This window comes from Pristiophorus japonicus, chromosome 3 (assembly GCF_044704955.1).
Source record: "Pristiophorus japonicus isolate sPriJap1 chromosome 3, sPriJap1.hap1, whole genome shotgun sequence".
Taxonomy (NCBI): domain Eukaryota; kingdom Metazoa; phylum Chordata; class Chondrichthyes; family Pristiophoridae; genus Pristiophorus; species Pristiophorus japonicus.
The window spans coordinates 39,954,765-39,972,474 of record NC_091979.1 but is presented as its reverse complement, the minus strand read 5'-3'; the positions used below and the strand labels follow the sequence as shown (position 1 = coordinate 39,972,474).

At 47.3% G+C, this 17,710-nt stretch overlaps 1 protein-coding gene across 3 annotated transcripts in view; it reads right to left on the bottom strand.

Annotated features, from left to right (window-relative positions):
• The window catches only part of gli2a (GLI family zinc finger 2a), a 431,013-nt gene that overhangs the window by 98,696 nt on the left and 314,607 nt on the right, over nt 1-17,710 (bottom strand). For all 3 annotated transcript variants that reach the window (XM_070875288.1, XM_070875289.1, XM_070875290.1), the window contains 2 exons: nt 1,762-1,970; nt 20-211 (listed from right to left, as the gene is read on the bottom strand). In XM_070875288.1, coding sequence (XP_070731389.1) covers nt 20-211; nt 1,762-1,970 — 401 coding nt within the window. The remainder of the gene's footprint in view (nt 1-19; nt 212-1,761; nt 1,971-17,710) is intronic.

Below are 17,710 nucleotides of genomic sequence, written 5' to 3'. Positions count from 1 at the left end.
GAAGTCCAAGAGTACTTACTGTCCACAGGGTTGATGTAATCTGTGATGTGCGTTGCACCGCCTGTCCCACTCGTCTGCATGAGGATGTCACCATACGGGCTCCGGTGAGTGGCCATTAGGGTCATTTGATGGTAGTACTCAGCTGCATTAGCCCCTGGTGGGGGAGGAGGCAGACCAAACAGACCTCTGTCCTTCAAGTGCTCATGAGAAACTGCAGGGCAGAAAAAACAAGATACCCGTTCCTAAAGTTGTAGAAAGCTTTGTGATTTTCTGCACTGACGTCAGGCATCCCTCTACTACCCAGATGGAAGCTATCGCTGCTGTTCAGTGACGGTAGTTTGGGCGTGTTTGTGTAGAAAAGAGCTGAGCGAGCTGGGGCCTCCACATTCCAGTGTTTCCTCAGACTCATAAACAAACCCTGACTGCACCGAATGACTTCAGCAATGAAGAGAGACACACACACTCACACACAGCAGTAAAGATAGAAACACTTTGAATAATGGCAACGCTACATCTAATGTCAGCAGAGGGACATTTTTGATCTTCAAATCCAATAATAGTGCACTCATCAACTTACATGTGTGCAGTCACATCCATACTCATGAAATGTCCACTCGCTGAACACAGGTATGCTCCAATATACTCACTGGTGCATGCACACAAATCTACATACACTTTTTAAAAACTTACCAGTTACAGGCATACTGTGTATAGTATCTCTCGCTTCAGTATCTAGTTTAGAATCTAGTTTAAGCACAAAGCTAAATAGTTAACTTAACCCCCGAGGGGCTGCAGCAGCTTTCCTACAGAACTCCCACCTCCAACAAGACACAACAGGATTTCAATGTTTTCACTCATTTGGAAAAGCTCGTGAGTTCCGGTGGGCCTGGTACATTCCCCTTGATGTGGTAACACGATCTTAACCCTTGCATTGTTGACTGACTAATCGCAGCATAATTGTGCAGGCACAGACAATGATTTAACCCAGCAGTTGCATTATCAATGTAGCAATTATTAGCACTGGAAACTTCAGGAGATAATTTTACAGGTAAACAGATATACATTTGGAACGTCACACTGAACACTCAGTGTTTAAGGAGTTAAATTTCACTTTCTCTTCTGAATCACAACAGCCTTCATGAGCCAGTGCTAAATCATTTTCCACTCAGGACAGCCGAACAGGCGATTCTGCAATCTGTCTAGTATTAGCATCCAGTCTTCAAGCAGGCATCTTATAGAACACATTACATAATATTATCAACATTGCATCTCAGGATAATAAAACAATATTGGCTATAAGTTAACATTTTGGGAGTTCTTGGTTTGGAGTTCTATTTTTATTACAATTACCCACTACCCAATGTGGTTATTCGCTTTTGCCTTCCGCTCAGTGGGGTATATTCTCCTGTGTGTGTGAAGTTATAAGAGAATTATTTAACTGACCTATCAACAGGAGATTCCAGCAGAAAAGGATTTTTCCTAAGCTTTACGCAGAGAGGAAAATAAAGGCCTGCGTTAGCTGTTTGTTTCCGTGCAGCTTATCGATATGCAGACTCAGCCCATATTTGAGACCAGGACAAATATCAGTGACTGCAAAGTGACTATCGCTTTAGCTCACATCAGACAGGTAAAATTAAAAGCAGCAATATAAATGGCACATGATGCTGTCTTTTATAATGGGCATACTTTATATCTTGGTGAAGACATCTAAAGAAGTCATTAGGTAAAAGAGTTTTGGGTATAGAAAAGAACAAGGCTTACCATCAGCTGGACTCAGGCCTCTTGCTGCTGAGATCATGGAGAGCGTGGGGCTGTCATGCATGGTCCTCAGGTAGTGTTCCATGTGGGGGTTGACATAAGGATGGGGTGGGCTGAAAGGAGACTCCCCTGTGCCCGCTGGATTCCGATGAGGAGAGAGCCTGATGAAGGAGATGTCGGAGAAGACAGGGCTGCCAGTCAAGGCAGGAGGCCTGAGGAGATAGAGAGAAGCACAATATTCCTTAAAGTTCAGCCACATTTACACGACCATTGAGAAACCTCCAGATGGATAACAGTTTGTGGTCTGTTGATAGGAACTGAATTTGATCTGAATGTTTACACTCACTGCTGCTTTGAACCAGGACATGCACCATACTGTATTAAATAACCACTCACATGTATCATGATACGAAGCCAGCCGAAGTGGGATGGAGCAAGATACCAACTCGGAGTTTAATGCTGAATTCAACTTAAGCTGGATTTCAGCTGGTACTTCTTAAGCTGACAGGAGGCCGAATTTCCGCTGTGATCTAACTGAGTAAATTCATATTTACATTGTGCATCTTGATTCAAAGCAGCTGCAAATCTGGGACAAAGGTCAGTAGTTTACGTTACAAAGCAATGTCATCCTTAGCACAATGCAGACCCTTGATTCCTTAATATACGTTCCTCGCCGCTTAGCTAGGTAAATGCTTGAGTTTTTAAAGGACCCCCACCGCAATAATTGCATTGTTAAGTTTGCCAGAAAAATACTAACGTGAAAACAGAAAATATTGGAATAACAATATTTAGAGATAAAGCCATGGGCTGGTAAGAGGCAGGTTCAACTTGTAATACTCCGCACGGTGAGCTCCTGATCAGAGTTGTGCCAGTGTGCCAGCGATGAGGGGAGGCCAGGGAATCTCCTCCCCCTCCCCCACATTAGATAGGCGACACATCTGTACAGTCACTCTTGAGCAGTTGTCAGAGATCGTAGAATTGGCAGTCTGCAAAGCAGGTTAGAATCATAGAACGCTTACAGCACAGAAGGCCATTCGGCCCGTCGAGTCCATGCCGGCTCTCTGCAAGAGCACTTCAGCTAGTCCCACTCCCCTGCCCTTTCCCTCTAGCCCTGCAATTTCTTTTCTTCAGGTACTTATCCAACTCCCTTTTGAAAGCCACGATTGAGTCTGCCTCCACCACCCTTTCAGGCTGTGCATTCCAGATCCTAACCACTCACTGCGTAAAAAAGTTATCCTCATGTCACCTTTGTTTCTTCTGCCAACCACCTTAAATCTGTGTCCTCTGGTTCTTGACCCTTCTGCCAATGGGAACAGTTTCTCTCTATCTACTCTTTCCAGACCCCTCATGATTTTGAACTTCTCTATCAGATCTTCTACCTTCTCTGCTCGAAGGGGAACAACCCCAGTTTCTTCTTGGTTGACTGCCTCCCATCAGATAGTTTGTTGGCAGAGGAAAGAGAGACAACCAAGAGGTAAAAAGGAAGAAAATAATAAAAACACACCCAAATAATGGGGAATAACCGGTAAATATTGCACTTTTACTGGCATTAAGTGTTAAGCCTGAAATTAGAATTATTTTTGTTCTCGTCAAAGTAAGAGGGATCTCTGACCAGATTTTGTAAAACCACTGTATAAATTGCACCAATAATATTTCCCATATTTCACATATTGAAAGAAAGAAAAAGACTGGAGACGCCATTTTAACTGGTTGACTGGTGGGAACAGAGTCAAGTCCAGTGGCCCTTTTCCAGCCTGCCAATGGAGTGTAACATCAGGCAAGGTGTAAAACGGGAGCCCAACCCAAACCCACCCTATCCCTGCCAGGGCTTTGAATTTAGATAGCATCTTATCACATCTCTCAGAAGTGTCTCAAGGAACTTCACATACAGTGGATTATTTGTGAAGTACAGTCACTGCTCATATGTAGGGAAGTGTGGCAGTCATTTTGTTCATGGCAAGAACCCAAAAAAGCAAAGAGGTGAATGACCAGCGAGTCTGCGTTGGTGGTATGGTTGAGGGAAGAATGTTCCCTGCTCTTCTTTGAATACTGCCATTGAATCTTAGTCATCCAGGTGACCCACCTGAATAGACAGGTAAGACTTCAGTTTAACATCTCATCTGAAGGATGCCATTCCTGACACTACAGCTGTCCCTCAATACTGCCAATCCTGAAGTAGAGCTTTAACTGAAGGACTAGAAATTGGCCTCCTTAGTGCCTCCGGCAGGGGGGGGGGTGGGGGGTGCGGAGGGATGATAACAGAGCACTAACAACTTACTGCCCGGGTGCGGCGAGATGAACGACTCCTGCTAATTTGGGCAAGAGGTTTGCGGCGGCGCTAACATTTTTCGCCACGATGTCCTGCGCCCAGAGATCCTGACATCATTGCCGCGCGCATTGCCCCGGACCCGAACTTCGGTTCCACCTCCTCATGCATTGCTGGTCAAAAACACAAACAGCTGCAGGAGACATTGTTCGGGAGGCCGGCCACTTTGGGGCTGAAAGTTAAAGTGGTGGTGGCCGAGGTAAGTGCAAAAACTGTTCAAATGATTGTTTCCAATTTTTTCGATTCCTCTTCGGTCGAGATCGATCAGCCCAGCACCCTGCAGGAGTGCATGGGGCTGATCGGGCCGGATTGTGGCTGCCATCGGGGACCAGCTCACTGGTCCCAATGCAGAGCCTGCAGCAATGGTCCGTCCATTTAAGGCCCCAAGTTTCCACATGATTTGCTACTGATTTTTAGGAGCAACTGGTGTAGAACGGAGTATCTTAGAAATCGGAATTCTTGTCATTTAGTTTGCTCCAGTTCTAATCAGTTAGAAGTTTCACTTTGGAACAGAATTTTTTTTTCAAAAGGGGGCGTGTCCGGCCACTTACGCTGATTTCAAAGTTTCGTCAGTGAAAACTTACTCCAAACTAACTTAGAATGGAGTAAGTGAAGATTTTTGTACGCTCGAAAAAACCTTGTCTACACTTTAGAAAATCAGACGTAGGTTACAAATCAGGCATAGGGAATGGGGGGGGGGGGGGGTTTAAAGGGAAGTTTACAAACATTAAACACTTCAGTTTTACAAATAAAGAGCCATCATCAATAATAATTGATAAATACATCAATAAATCAATCAAAAAAAATTAATAAGAAATAGTTTCTTTTTGAAAAATTCAATAAATAAAACATTTTCTACTTACCGACTGCAGCACCGGGAGCCCTCCAACAGCGTGCTGGGATGCCCCCCTCAGTGTGTCTCTATCAGTGTCTCTATCTCTCTGTCTGTCTGTGTGTCTCTCATTCTCTGTCTGTCAGTGTCTGTGTTTCTGACAGCGACGGGAGGGGGAGGAGGGGGGTAGAGGGAGAGAGGGGGGGGAGCAGAGGGAGGGAAGGGGAGAAGGGGGAGGGATGGGGGAGAAGGGGGAGGGGGGGCGAAGGGGGAGGGATGGGGAGAAGGGGGAGGGATGGGGAGAAGGGGGAGGGATGGGGAGAAGGGGGGAGGGGGGGGAGAAGGGGATGAAGGGGAGAAGGGGGAGAAAGGAGATGGGGGAGAAAGGAGATGGGGGGGAAATGAGATGCGGGGGAAATGAGATGGGGGGGAAAGGAGATGGGGGGGAAAGGAGATGGGGGGGAAAGGAGATGGGGGGGAAAGGAGATGGGGGGAAAGGAGATGGGGGGAAAGGAGATGGGGGGGAAGGAGATGGGGGGGAAAGGAGATGGGGGGGAAAGGAGATGGGGGGAAAGGAGATGGGGGGAAAGGAGATGGGGGGAAGGAGATGGGGGGGAAGGAGATGGGGGGGAAAGGAGATGGGGGGGGAAAGGAGATGGGGGGGAAAGGAGATGGGGGGGAAAGGAGATGGGGGGGAAAGGAGATGGGGGGGAAAGGAGATGGGGGGGAAGGAGATGGAGGGAAAGGAGATGGGGGGGAATGGAGATGGGGGGGGAAAGGAGATGGGGGGGGAAAGGAGATGGGGGGAGAAAGGAGATGGGGGAGGAAAGGAGATGGGGGGGAGAAAGAAGGAGATTGGGGAGGGGGGGGAGAAGGAGATTGGGGAGGGGGGGAGAAGGAGATTGGGGGCGGGGGGGAGAAGGAGATTGGGGGGGGAGAAGGAGATTGGAGGGGGGGGGAAGAAGATTGGGGGGGGTGGGGAGGAAGGAGAAGGGGGAGGGAGGCTGAACGGGCCGGGCCCGAGACTTCGGGCAGGGCCCGTCCCCAGCACCAGATTTACAGGTAGGTGGCGTTGGGTCGGGTTGGGGGGGTGGTGGGAGGGAGGTCGGTTCGGTTCGGGTCGGGGGGAGGGAGGGAGAGGGAGGTCAGGTCGGGGGGGAGGGAGGTCAGGTCGGATCCAGTCCGTAGGCGGGGGGTGGAGCGGGTGTCGGGTCCGGTCCGGGGGCGGGGGGAGCAGGTGTTGGGTCCGGTCCGGAGGCGGGGGAGGGGGGGGGGGCGGGGGGAGCGGGTGTCGGGACCGGTCCGGGGGCGGGGGTGGGGGCGGGGGGCGGGAGTCGAGTTGGGTTGGGAGGAAGCAGGAGCTGGCCGTGGGAGGAGCCTTATTCACGCAGCCCCAGTGAGGCCATTTGGCCAGGGCTAGGGGCTGCGTGCTTCGGGCCCTTCCCACACAGTTTCGGGCGCCTGGAGCTACTGCACTTACGTGCCCACTGTAGCGCGCATGTGCAGAGGTCCCGGCACTGTTTTCAGCGCAGGGACCTGGCTCCGCCCCCTACAGCTCCTGCTGCGCTGCGCCGAGGGCCAGAGGACCTGCAGGGAGGTGGAGAATACGGAGGTTTTTTTAGGCGCACTTTGTGGCGTGAAAAACGGGCGTCCAGGTCGGGACTGCGCCGTTCTAGGCGCGGCTCGAAACTCGGGCCCTTTGAGAGGGAAGGAGCCTCAAATCTCGGCAGCGCTGCACGGGACTTGGTGCAACATTGCACCACTACCACCCCACCTGCATCCTTTAGCGCTCCAGGAAAGAATTGGAGCACTTGATTTAGTGCTCCACTTCCTTCCTGGAGCTCAAATACCGAATTTTGAAAATGCTGGGAATAAGAACATAAGAAATAGGAGCAGGAGTAGGCCATACGGCACCTCGAACCTGCTCCGCCATTTAATATGATCATGGCTGATCCGATCACGGACTCAGGTCCACTTCCCTGCTCACTCCCCATAACCCCTTATTCCCTTATCGGTTAAGAAGCTGTCTATCTCTGTCTTAAAGGTATTCAATGACCCAGCTTTCACAGTTCTCTGAGGCAGCGAATTCCACAGATTTGCAACCCTCTGAGAGAAGAAATTCCTCCTCATCTCAGTTTTAAATGGGCGGAAACTTATTCTAAGATTATGCCCTCTAGTTCTAGTCTCCTCCATCAGTGGAAACATCCTCTTTGCATTCATCTTGTCAAGCCCCCTCATAATCTTATGTGTTTCAATCAAATCATTAGTGCTAATTGGTGCTAATTTTCCCAGCTTTCAAAAATTAACACCCTAAACAGGACAATACTGAATTTCTCCCCCTCAATCTTCTGCCTCAGACTCAGAGGTGGATGTTCTACCAGCTGAGTGCGCAGTCAAGCTGATACACAAACACATAGTATTAGTACATTGTGCACTTTTAACTTGCCAATTTGTAACACAACTGGGTGGTGGAATGGGCTGTTCCAGGGAATTTGGTATTTCATGACAGTCAATGGAATTCAGAGAACAGAAATAATGGGGAGAATTTCAAATTTTTAAATTCAAAAATGAGGGCCCCCACCCCGAATCTATCTGGCCTGTGATCTATCCAGCCCCCGCCAATCTTTTCCCCCATCTCCACCCCGCCTCCAACCCACGATCTCTCCCTCCTTCCTTTCCATTCCCTGGCTGCGGCCTGGTGCAATAGGCCTTCCGCCCAACTTTCAGCCAGACTCTCAATCTGGCTGACTGCCAGCCAGGAAATTGAGTCCAAAAATTTACATCAAGTCATGCCGTTAAATTTAGCAGAACCTCCGGGAAGCTCGTACTTCCGTGATTCCCCGCCGCGACACCTCTCGCCTGCTCCCTCTCCATCTCCCCGTAACTATCGGGGCTTAAGTCACTATTGGAAATGCTAATAGAATTGGCCTTGGTACCCTCGGCTTGGGAAATGAAACATCAATCAGGGGTTCCTACTCCTGAACACGAAAGTGCGAGTGTACGGCTTTCAGATGAGAACTGGCGAGCTATGATATTCCCTTCCCCTCAACATGATCAATTAGCTTCTGGGCACGCACATGAAGAATGGGCAATTGGGCAAGACGATGGAGCCCACGGAACTATATCTCAGCATGACGACCTTCCCATTAAACCACTGATCTTCCCTTCCTGGCCCCTATGCAAGCTGATGTCCTAAATGGTTTCCTCTCCTCAGATACTGTCCTCCCCTCCCTTTCAAAACTGCTCCTCAAAAACCCACCCTCGACCCCCTCTGTCCCTGGAAAATACTGCACCATCTCCAAACTACCTTTCCTCTCCAGAGTCGTTGAACGTGTTATCGCCTCTTAAATCCCTGCTCATCTTTACCTGTTTGAAGCTCTCCATTCAGGCTTCTGTCCCCACCACAGATCTGAAATGGTCCTTATCAAAGTCACAAATAACATTCTCTGCGACTTTGTTCCTCCTCGACATCTCTGAAGCTGTTGGCATGGTCGACCACACCATCCTCCTCCAATGGCTGTCCTCTGTTGTCCAACTCAGTGGGACTATCTACGCTTCGTTCCATTCTGGCCGATCCAATTGTAGTCTGATGTATCTCTAGCAATGACTTCTTTTGCTGTCACTGCACCGTTACCTCCGGAGGCCCCCAACGTTCTAGCCTTGCTGCCCTTCTCTTCCTCATATAAATTCTGTCCCTTGGCAAAATTATCCACATACACAGGTCAGCTTCCTCATGTATGCGAACGACACCCAACTCTACCTCTCCACCACCTGTCTCAACTCCTCCACTTCCTCTGTTTGTCAGATTGTTTGTCCGCCATCCAGTCTTTTTCTTCTAGCTAGACATTAGTGTGACCAAAAGCATTATCTTCAGCACCCACTACAAACTCAGTATCCTTGTCACCAATTCCATCTCCCCCATCAGCCAGCCAGACTGTTCACAACCTCAATGTTCTATTCAGTTCTGTGCCGAGTTTCCGATCCTATATCCTCTCCATCACAAAGGCCACCTATTTTCACCTCCATAACATCTGCATCAGCACATCTACTGCCGAAACCTTCATCCATGTCTTTGTCACCTCCAGGCTCAATTATGTCCTCTGCCCCTATTTTAGCACATGGCAGCTATTGATGATTCAGCCACTCCCATGTACACTCTATCTAGACTCATCTTTTGTTTCTTTACTTTTGCCATTACCATCTCATTTTGCCTTGCATCATCATCTCTTTTGGCTTTTAATCTCTCGTGCCATTCACCCTATCACAGACCTTCTCTTTTGTTCCTTCTGCCCCTCTTACCCCTTTCCCTGTCTGTGCACTTGCTGAAAACCTGGTACTTCTCTAACTTTTTCAGTTCTGACGAAAGGTCATCAATAAGTCTATTTCTCTTTCCACAGATGCTGCCTGATCCGCTGTGTACTTCCAGGATTTTCTGTTCTTCTTTCAATTATGTCCTGTCTGCCTCCCATTGTCCACCCATCAGAAACTTCAGCTGATCTAAAAATATGCTGCTCCTATCCTGTTCCACACCAAGTCCCAGTCATCTATCCCTCAGTCCTTGCTAACTTACCTTGATCCCCGATCCTTGAACACCTCAAATTTGAAATTTCCATCCTTGTGTTAAATCCCTTCATGGCCTTGTCCCTTCCTATCTCTGTAATCTGCTCCAGCGCTACACTCAACGTCCCAACAAATTCTCCATTTCACTGACTCTGACCTCTTGGGCATACACCCTCTCCCTTAATATCACTGGCGGTCTTGCCTTCAGCTGCCTAGACCCCACGCTCTAGAATTCCCTCCCTAAAGTCCTTCCGCCTCTTCACCTCCTTCTCCTCCTTAAGATGCTCTTTAAAATCCATCCCTTTGACTTATCTTTTTGATAACCCCCGCCCCCCTTCTTCTTTGGCTTGCTGTCCATTTTTACCATCTGACGCTGCAGAGCGCCTTGGGATGTTTATTTCTACATCTAGGTGCGACAGAAATACCAGTTGTTGTTGCAGAGTCAGCGTTTTCAGGATGAGAAGGCGGGGGAGGGGGGGGGAAATCAGAGCGAGGGAAACCAAAATAAAATGAGACTCTCAGCACGGTATGTTGCTCAGGCTGGGGCTGATGCAACGTGAACACAGGATCTGAAAAGTTCAGCTGAACTAATTTACCAAAACACCTCATTCATCAATCTGACAGAAGGATTTTAAAGCAACAGGTAGCCGAATCACTTAAACCCACAGCTCGATCATGCAGAAAAGACACACACTACCTCCGCTGCTAATGGATCCTGATCGGTGATCAGACAGCTTTAGCCTTTTCTCAGGTTAGTATTAGAAAGGGGTGATGCGTGTTTGCTTTTCCCTTGAGAAAGCAATGTGCTGCTAATAGTTTTTGGAGTGTCTTCCTGCCTCCTTTTGCACCCTAACTTGGTTATCATGCTGAATTGATCCAAGATACCTGTGTTCCATTATAAGAATGACAAAGATGAAAGTTACCGGCAGCGATTTACACCAGTGCACAATTTTAAAGTGATTTGCAGTGATTCATGGACTTAGAAAGAACTTGCATTTATATCGCACCGCAGCATGTCCTAAAGTACTTCACAGCCAACAAACTACTTTTGCAGTGTAGCCACTGTTGTAATCTAGGCAGCAGTCAATTTGTGCACACCAAGGTCCCAAAAGCAGCAAGGAGATAAATGACCTGGTTTCGGCGGTGTTGGTTGAAGGACAAGTGTTGGCCTGGACACTGGGAGAAGGCCCCAGCATTTCTTTCAACAGTCCAACACAATCTTTTATTTCCGCCCGAACAGACAAACGGGGGTCTCAGTTTAACGCCTCATTCTTAAGACGGCACCTCCGACAGTGAAGCACTCCCTCAGCTCTGCGCTGAAACAGCCTTGGTTATGCGCTCAAGTCTTTGGGTCGGGGTTTGAATGCACAATCTCCTGACTCAGAGGTGAGGCTTTTGCCACCGACCCAAGCCACATTCCCAGGCTTAGCTGAAAACCTTTCTATGACATTGGTTTCTGAGGAGTGGCGCTACACCTTCCTCCCAGCTCCACACTCACTTCCACACAACACAGTACTCTCTCTGCCAAGCACTGGGCAGAAGTGGAGCTGGCAAAAATCCAGGGGTTGCCCCTGAGACCCAGGGAAAAGTACACCTCTGTTGCCACCAAAGCAAGAGGGAAATCAGCGGGTTTATATTCTTAACTCTAGCCGTCGGGGAGATAGCTGTGTGTTTACCATGGGCTGCGGCTTTTAAATGGAAAAGCACCATTAGTCACAGGTAGCTGCTGTTGTTCAAACACAAGAGAATCTCCTTTTTGCTGCAGCCTTTTGTATTCTGAATGATGCACCATACATGTTGCAGTGTTACATTACCAATTGTTCAACAGTGACTCTAATCCTGCCACTCACCAACCCCAACCATAGCAATCCCATGTCCCATTTTAAAATGTGAATATTAGATAAGCCTCAGTGTCTTAGTATGGAAGAGTTCCCTTCATCGAATGGAGAGCTGATACAAGAAATGACGAAAGGACACTTGGATGCAAGATGTACTCGAGGCATTTGAAGAGTAATTTTAATAATATACCAGATTACGGGAATGATAGCAGCACGAAAACTGCCTGTTCTGATTTTCGGCAGGACCTCGACTTAAGCGGCTGCTGCTCCTGCCGGAAACAGGCGGGGGCCTAATTAAAGTATTGAAATATGGGTCATGTGACGCAGTTAGTACCCCGATGTGATTTTCACTTCAATCAACGCGGCCATTGCAACTTCCTCAAGCTGCCCACAAATCATGGGCAGTACGGGTCAGGAGGTGCCATTTTCAGCGTTAATTAAAGGGATCATTAACTGCAGTAAATGGAAAGCTGGAAGCATGTCCGATACTCATTTTTTCCTTGGGAGTTTTGAACCTTAAGTCTTCTTTAACTTCAGCTCTTTGGCCTGGTGGGTATTCTTTTTAAACTTCTCTGACAGTGAAATAAGTTGCCTGGTTGACCCGCTGCACTCCCCCTCCCCTTCAAAGTGCAAGCCCACGATCAATGCCTGCCCCAGAGGATTGCCCACCCTCCCAAATGATGAAGCAGTGTGATTAGTGCTGGCAGCTCGCCTATTCAATTCTAATGAGGCACGACCAGGAAAATTGATTAGGCCTCCAACCGATGTCACTGGACGAAGCCCACCCAGTTTATAATGGAGATGGATTCATGTAGATGGCTTTTTTCAAAATTGTCAACCTTATTTTCAAATCCCTCCATGGCCTCACCCCTCCCTATCTCTGTAATCACCTCCAGCCCCACAACCCCTCGAGATATCTGCGCTCCTCTAATTTTGCCCTCTTGAGCATCCCTGATTATAATCACTCAACCATTGGTGGCTGTGCCTTCTGTTGCCTAGGCCCCCAACTCTGGAACTTCCTGCCTCTCTTTCCTCCTTCAAGATGCTCCTTAAAACATACCTCTTTGACCAAGCTTTTTGGGCACCTGTGCTAATTTCTACTTATATGGCTCGGTGTCAAATTTTTTAATCTCATAATACTCCTGTGAAGCACCTTGGGCGTTTCACTTCATTAAAGGTGCTATAAAAATACAAGTTGTTGTTATTGTGGTTAAATGAATTTTTTTCTCCTTTCTTTAGGTTGCACCACCCTGACACCATTTCTTGACCAGCACGAGACAGCAAGCGGCCTACTTCCAGGCTTCCAGTGGTTGTGAAGAAAGTGCGTGACAAGCAGTCTGCAACAGCTCCCTGTCCAACTTGCTCTCTTTTCATCTGCTTCATTTCTCCTCCATCCACGTGGTGGCGCCTCCTCCTGATCCTATCAGAAGCTCACAGCACGTGTAGTCAAAGGCACAAACCCACATTCGGCAATACCTGAGCACTCATACTGGAAGCTATTACATAGAAACATAGAAAATAGGTGCAGGAGTAGGCCATTCGGCCCTTCTAGCCTGCACCGCCATTCAATGAGTTCATGGCTGAACAGAATATTAGATCAGAATTTATCATAGAGTCACAGGAATTTACAGCATGGAAGGAGGCCATTTTGGTCCATTGTGTCCGCGCCGGCCGACAAAGAGCTACCCAACCTGATCCCACTTTACAGCTCTTGGTCCATAGCCCTTCAGGTTACGGCACTTCAAGTGCACATCCAAGTACTTTTTAAATGTTGTGAGAGTTTCTGCCTCTACCACCCTTTCAGGCAGTGAGTTCCAGATCCCAACCACCCTCTGGGTGAAGAAATTTCCTCTTAAATCCCCTCTAAACTTCATACCAATTACTTTAAATCTATGTCCCCTTGTTGTTGACCCCTCTGCTAAGGGAAATAGGTCCTTCCTATCCATTCTGTCCAGGCCCCTCATAATGTTATATACCTCAATCAGGTCTCCTCTCAGCCTCCTCTGTTCCAAAGAAAACAAACCCAGCCTATCCAATCTTTCCTCATAGCTAAAATTCTCCAGTCCAGGCAACATCCTCGTAAACCTCCTCCATACCCTCTCTAGTGCAATCACATCGTTCCTGTAATGTGTGACCCGCAAAGTTTAGTCGAGGTAAAATGTGCGAGTCCATCAGCTAAAGACCTGCGGAGGTTATTTTTCTCTATGTCTGCAAGCTGGATACGAAGGTGTCATACGAAGGGGGTGAAATCAGTCGTGTGCTGCTGTGGGGTACAATCAGGCTGTTCGGGGATCCGCACTGCCATCTTCTCTGACTGTCAGCGCTGATATAAAATGTCAGAAAGATTCCGGGCACAATTCCAAACAAAATGGATATGCCATGGCAGCATGTAAGTGCATTTTAAGAAGGGATGTGTGTTCGGGGTGGTTGGGGTGGGGGGTATACAGGGAGGGGGTGTGTTGAGTTTATGATTTCAGTGGTCCCGCGGCATGTAACTGAATCCACACTGCAAACAGAAACATGCAGATGGGGGCCAGAATAACAGGGCTTAACAGGGCAGATTTACTTGAGTTTAGAAACTGTCAGCAAACCTGTTTAAAAGTTGAAACTGTAGAACCATGGAAAATAAAATTAAACACGAGAAACCGAAGCCAAGAGTAAAAGGAAAGTGCAATGAACTGACAGCAGTCAATTGGAATGGAGACGCAGGAAACTAGAAACAGCTTTTGAAAAACTCAAACACCCCCCCACCCGCCCTGTCTCACCCCCGGACCCCAATTGTCCCCTTTCCTCATGCTGGTTCCATGCAGGGCTCCACACATCCCAGCTGTTCTCTGGCACCTCACCCAGGTGACCGTTCTTCGTGTGTGAACCTAGGCGTTAAATGTGGACAGGCCAGTTCACGGTGTATGGGAGCGGGGGAAGGCACGAGAGCGGACTCCAAACCTGTTTTGGACCAACATCCTCTCAAATGCATTTTAACACGGATGTGGGGTGGGGGAGGGCACCTGTTAATGATCATGAGCAGTAACCCTGGCTGATTTCCCCACCTCCCACCCCAGCCACAACCCAACGACACAAAGTCCAATTGCAGCATCTCAACAACCACCCTGCTGAGACTAAGTAGCTTAGCACCGACCGTGGATCAAACCTGTGACCATCTTGGTCTAATATGTGGCAATACGGTACCACACTGGCCGATGCAGTTATTACCCATTTAAAGCCACTGGCACGATTCTTTGGGCATCAGCTCTACCAAGATTAAACGTCAACAGGGATGAGCATCTCTTGTATCAAAATGCAGCTTGCAACAACAAAAACAACAACTTGTATTTATATAGCACCTTTAATGTAGTGAAAGGTCCCAAGGTGCTTCACAGGAGTATTATGAGGTTAAAAATTCTGACATCGAGCTGCATAAGTAGAAATTAGCGCAGGTGACCAAAAGCTTGGTCAAAGAGGTAGGTTTTAACGAGCACCTTGAAGGACGAGAGGTTTAGGGAGGGAATCCCAGCGCTTAACAGAAGGCATGATCACCAATGTTTGAGCGATTATAATCAGGGATGCTCAAGAATGTAGAATTAGCGGAACGCAGACATCTCAGGGGGTTGTGGGCTGACGGAGATTACAGAGAGAGGGAGGGGCGAGGCCATGGAGGGATTTGAAAATAAGAATTTTGAATTGAACTCTCAAATCAGCTGCACAAGGCTGGGAGGGCTATTTTGAATACGAGCAGAACAGGAACCAATCGCTGCAACCCATGTATTTTTTTTATCTGCATAAACTTTTAATGGAAAATAATTGCTAATAATAAATTGAAGCCTCTTTTCCCATTGCGAACAAGAGTTCTTTGATTCAGAAACACTTTTATTTACCAAAAAAAAAACTCTGGCCTTCTGCCAGGTCTGTGCCATTCTATATCCTGCTGTTGTTTGACTTGGCACATGAATTCTTGTCTGGCAACGGGAAAATAAAATGAGATTTTAAAAAAACCCGAGCACAATAAATTGACAACTTAAGTGCTTTGTGCGCAGACAGCCCCTCTCGTCTTCCTAAGTGCCAGGACGTACACGCGATGAAAACCCATTTTTCTTGTGCGCGGGAGTGCAAAGCAGATTAAAAAGGGGGCTCTTTGAATTCCGCTGGAGGGTTAACAGCCCGCTATCGATGACACAAGCTAACATCGGAAGAAAGAAAAAGGAAAGGGGACAAAGGCAGTGAGAAAATACATGGCTTTTAATTCTTCACAATCTGGCTGCGACCTTGGTGAAAACTATCTTTCTCTCATTTTTCTGGGCGTACCACATACTGAGCACCACTGAGGACGCAGCTTGTAATGCATGCATTTTTCTTGCTCTTCCTAAATGGCTTCCTTCACCTTTTTGTAATAGCGTTGCCGACTATACAATTACTCATTCAATAATACTTGTCTCGCTCGCTGAGATTCCTGCCACCCTCCAGTACAAATCTTGTGAATGAGAATCACTGCTGTTGTACGGTGGCAGATTTATGAATGACAGGGCAGGAAGGAGGCTTAATTAAGTTACTGACAGTAGACACCTCTCAAAGGGAAACGCCTTGTGAGTAGAATGTTTACCTTATCTGATCCTTCCTATTGCGTAACCTCCCCTTCCTGAGGTGAATGATCAGCCATGATCTTATTGAATGGTGGTGCAGGCTCGAAGGGCCGAATGGCCTACTCCTATACCTATTTTCTACGTTTCTATGTTTCCTCTTCAAAATAAATGAAGGGCAGCCTACAGTACCCCACGCTTACGGCTCACCACAGCTGAGCACTGAAACAAGACAACCCACCTACCCTCAATGCAATCTCGCTCAGCGCGAATGAATTAGCCAGGTCTGGCTCTGGTCCCAGGGCTAGGGCAAGACCAAGTCACCAGCCCCAACACAGGTTAACACCGAGCTTCCCTTTCCCACACAAAAAAGATTTGGATTTGCAACAACATTGACACCAATATGGCGTGACTATTCTGCTCAGCCACACTCTAATAAGAACATAAGAAATAGGAGCAGGAGTAGGCCATTTGGCCCCTCGAGCCTGCTCCGCCATTCAATATCATGGCTGATCTGATCTTCGCCTCAACTCCACTTTCCTGCCCGCTCCCCCTAACCCTTGACTCCCTTATCGTTCAAATATCTGTCCATCTCCACCTTAAATAATATCAATGACCCAGCCTCCACAGCTCTCTGAAGCAGAGAATTCCAAAGATTCACGACCATCTGAGAGAAGAAATTCCTCCTCAGTTCTGTTTTAAATAGGCGACCCATTATTCTGAATCCCCCTAGTTCTAGATTCCTCCACAAAGGGATCTACACTGACAAGCTGCGTCATAATCTTATACAGAATCTAATATCAAGGTGACACCCCATTCGCACATCAGCGTTTGGAAGTTTTTGAACCCAATAACTAAATTGATTTCTGTGCCTCTTATTGCAAACGAGGCACAAGGAGGCTTAAAATTGGAGCCAAAATTTTCAATGTCTTAAACAGAAAGGCAAACTTTAACAGCAAACTGCATCAGAGCCTGCTTTATGTACACATTTAAATATTTAAACTGGCCATCACAATTCAAGTCTGTTGAAATAAAATTCACTTTAAAGTAAAAGCAGGCTTGTTCAGCACTGAGCTAGAGCTGGTGAAAATTCGACTTTTAAATGACACTTAAATCTGTAACTAGTGTAAATGGGGCTTAAGGACGGAAGCCAATACAATGGAACCTCAATTATCCACATTCCCAGGATCGTACCTTCAATTACCTGCAGGGGTTTTCATGGGATCTGGGGCTTAGTTTAGTCCAGGCAAGTTAAAATGTAATTGAGCATTTTAAAATTGACTTTTCATAGACTCTGGGTTCCCTACCTAGAAGCGAGATGCTACAACAGCATCAACTTGCATTTATATAGCACCTTTAATGTAGAAAAACTTCCCAAGGCGCTTCACAGGAGACAGAAAGGAAAAGGAGATCAGTAGCTCTGTTAATAAAGGATGAGATCAGTGCGTTAGAGAAACGATATTGGCTCAGAAGATCAAGATGTTGAATCAGTTTGGGTGGAGATAAGGAATAATAAGGGGAAAAAGTCGCTGGTGGACGTAGTCTATAGGCCCCCTAACAGTAGTTACACTGTTGGACGGCGTATACATCAAGTAATAAAGGAGGCTTGTAAAAAAGGAATAATCATGGCGATTTAAACCTTCATATTGATTAGACAAAGCAAATTGGCCAAGGTAGCCTTGAGGAAGAGTTCATAAGTGTGTATCCGGGATAGTTTCCTTGAACAGTATGTTGCGGAACCAACCAGGGAGCAAGCTATCTTAGATCTAGTACTGTGTAATGAGACAGGATTAATATATGATCTCCTAGTAAAGGATCCTCT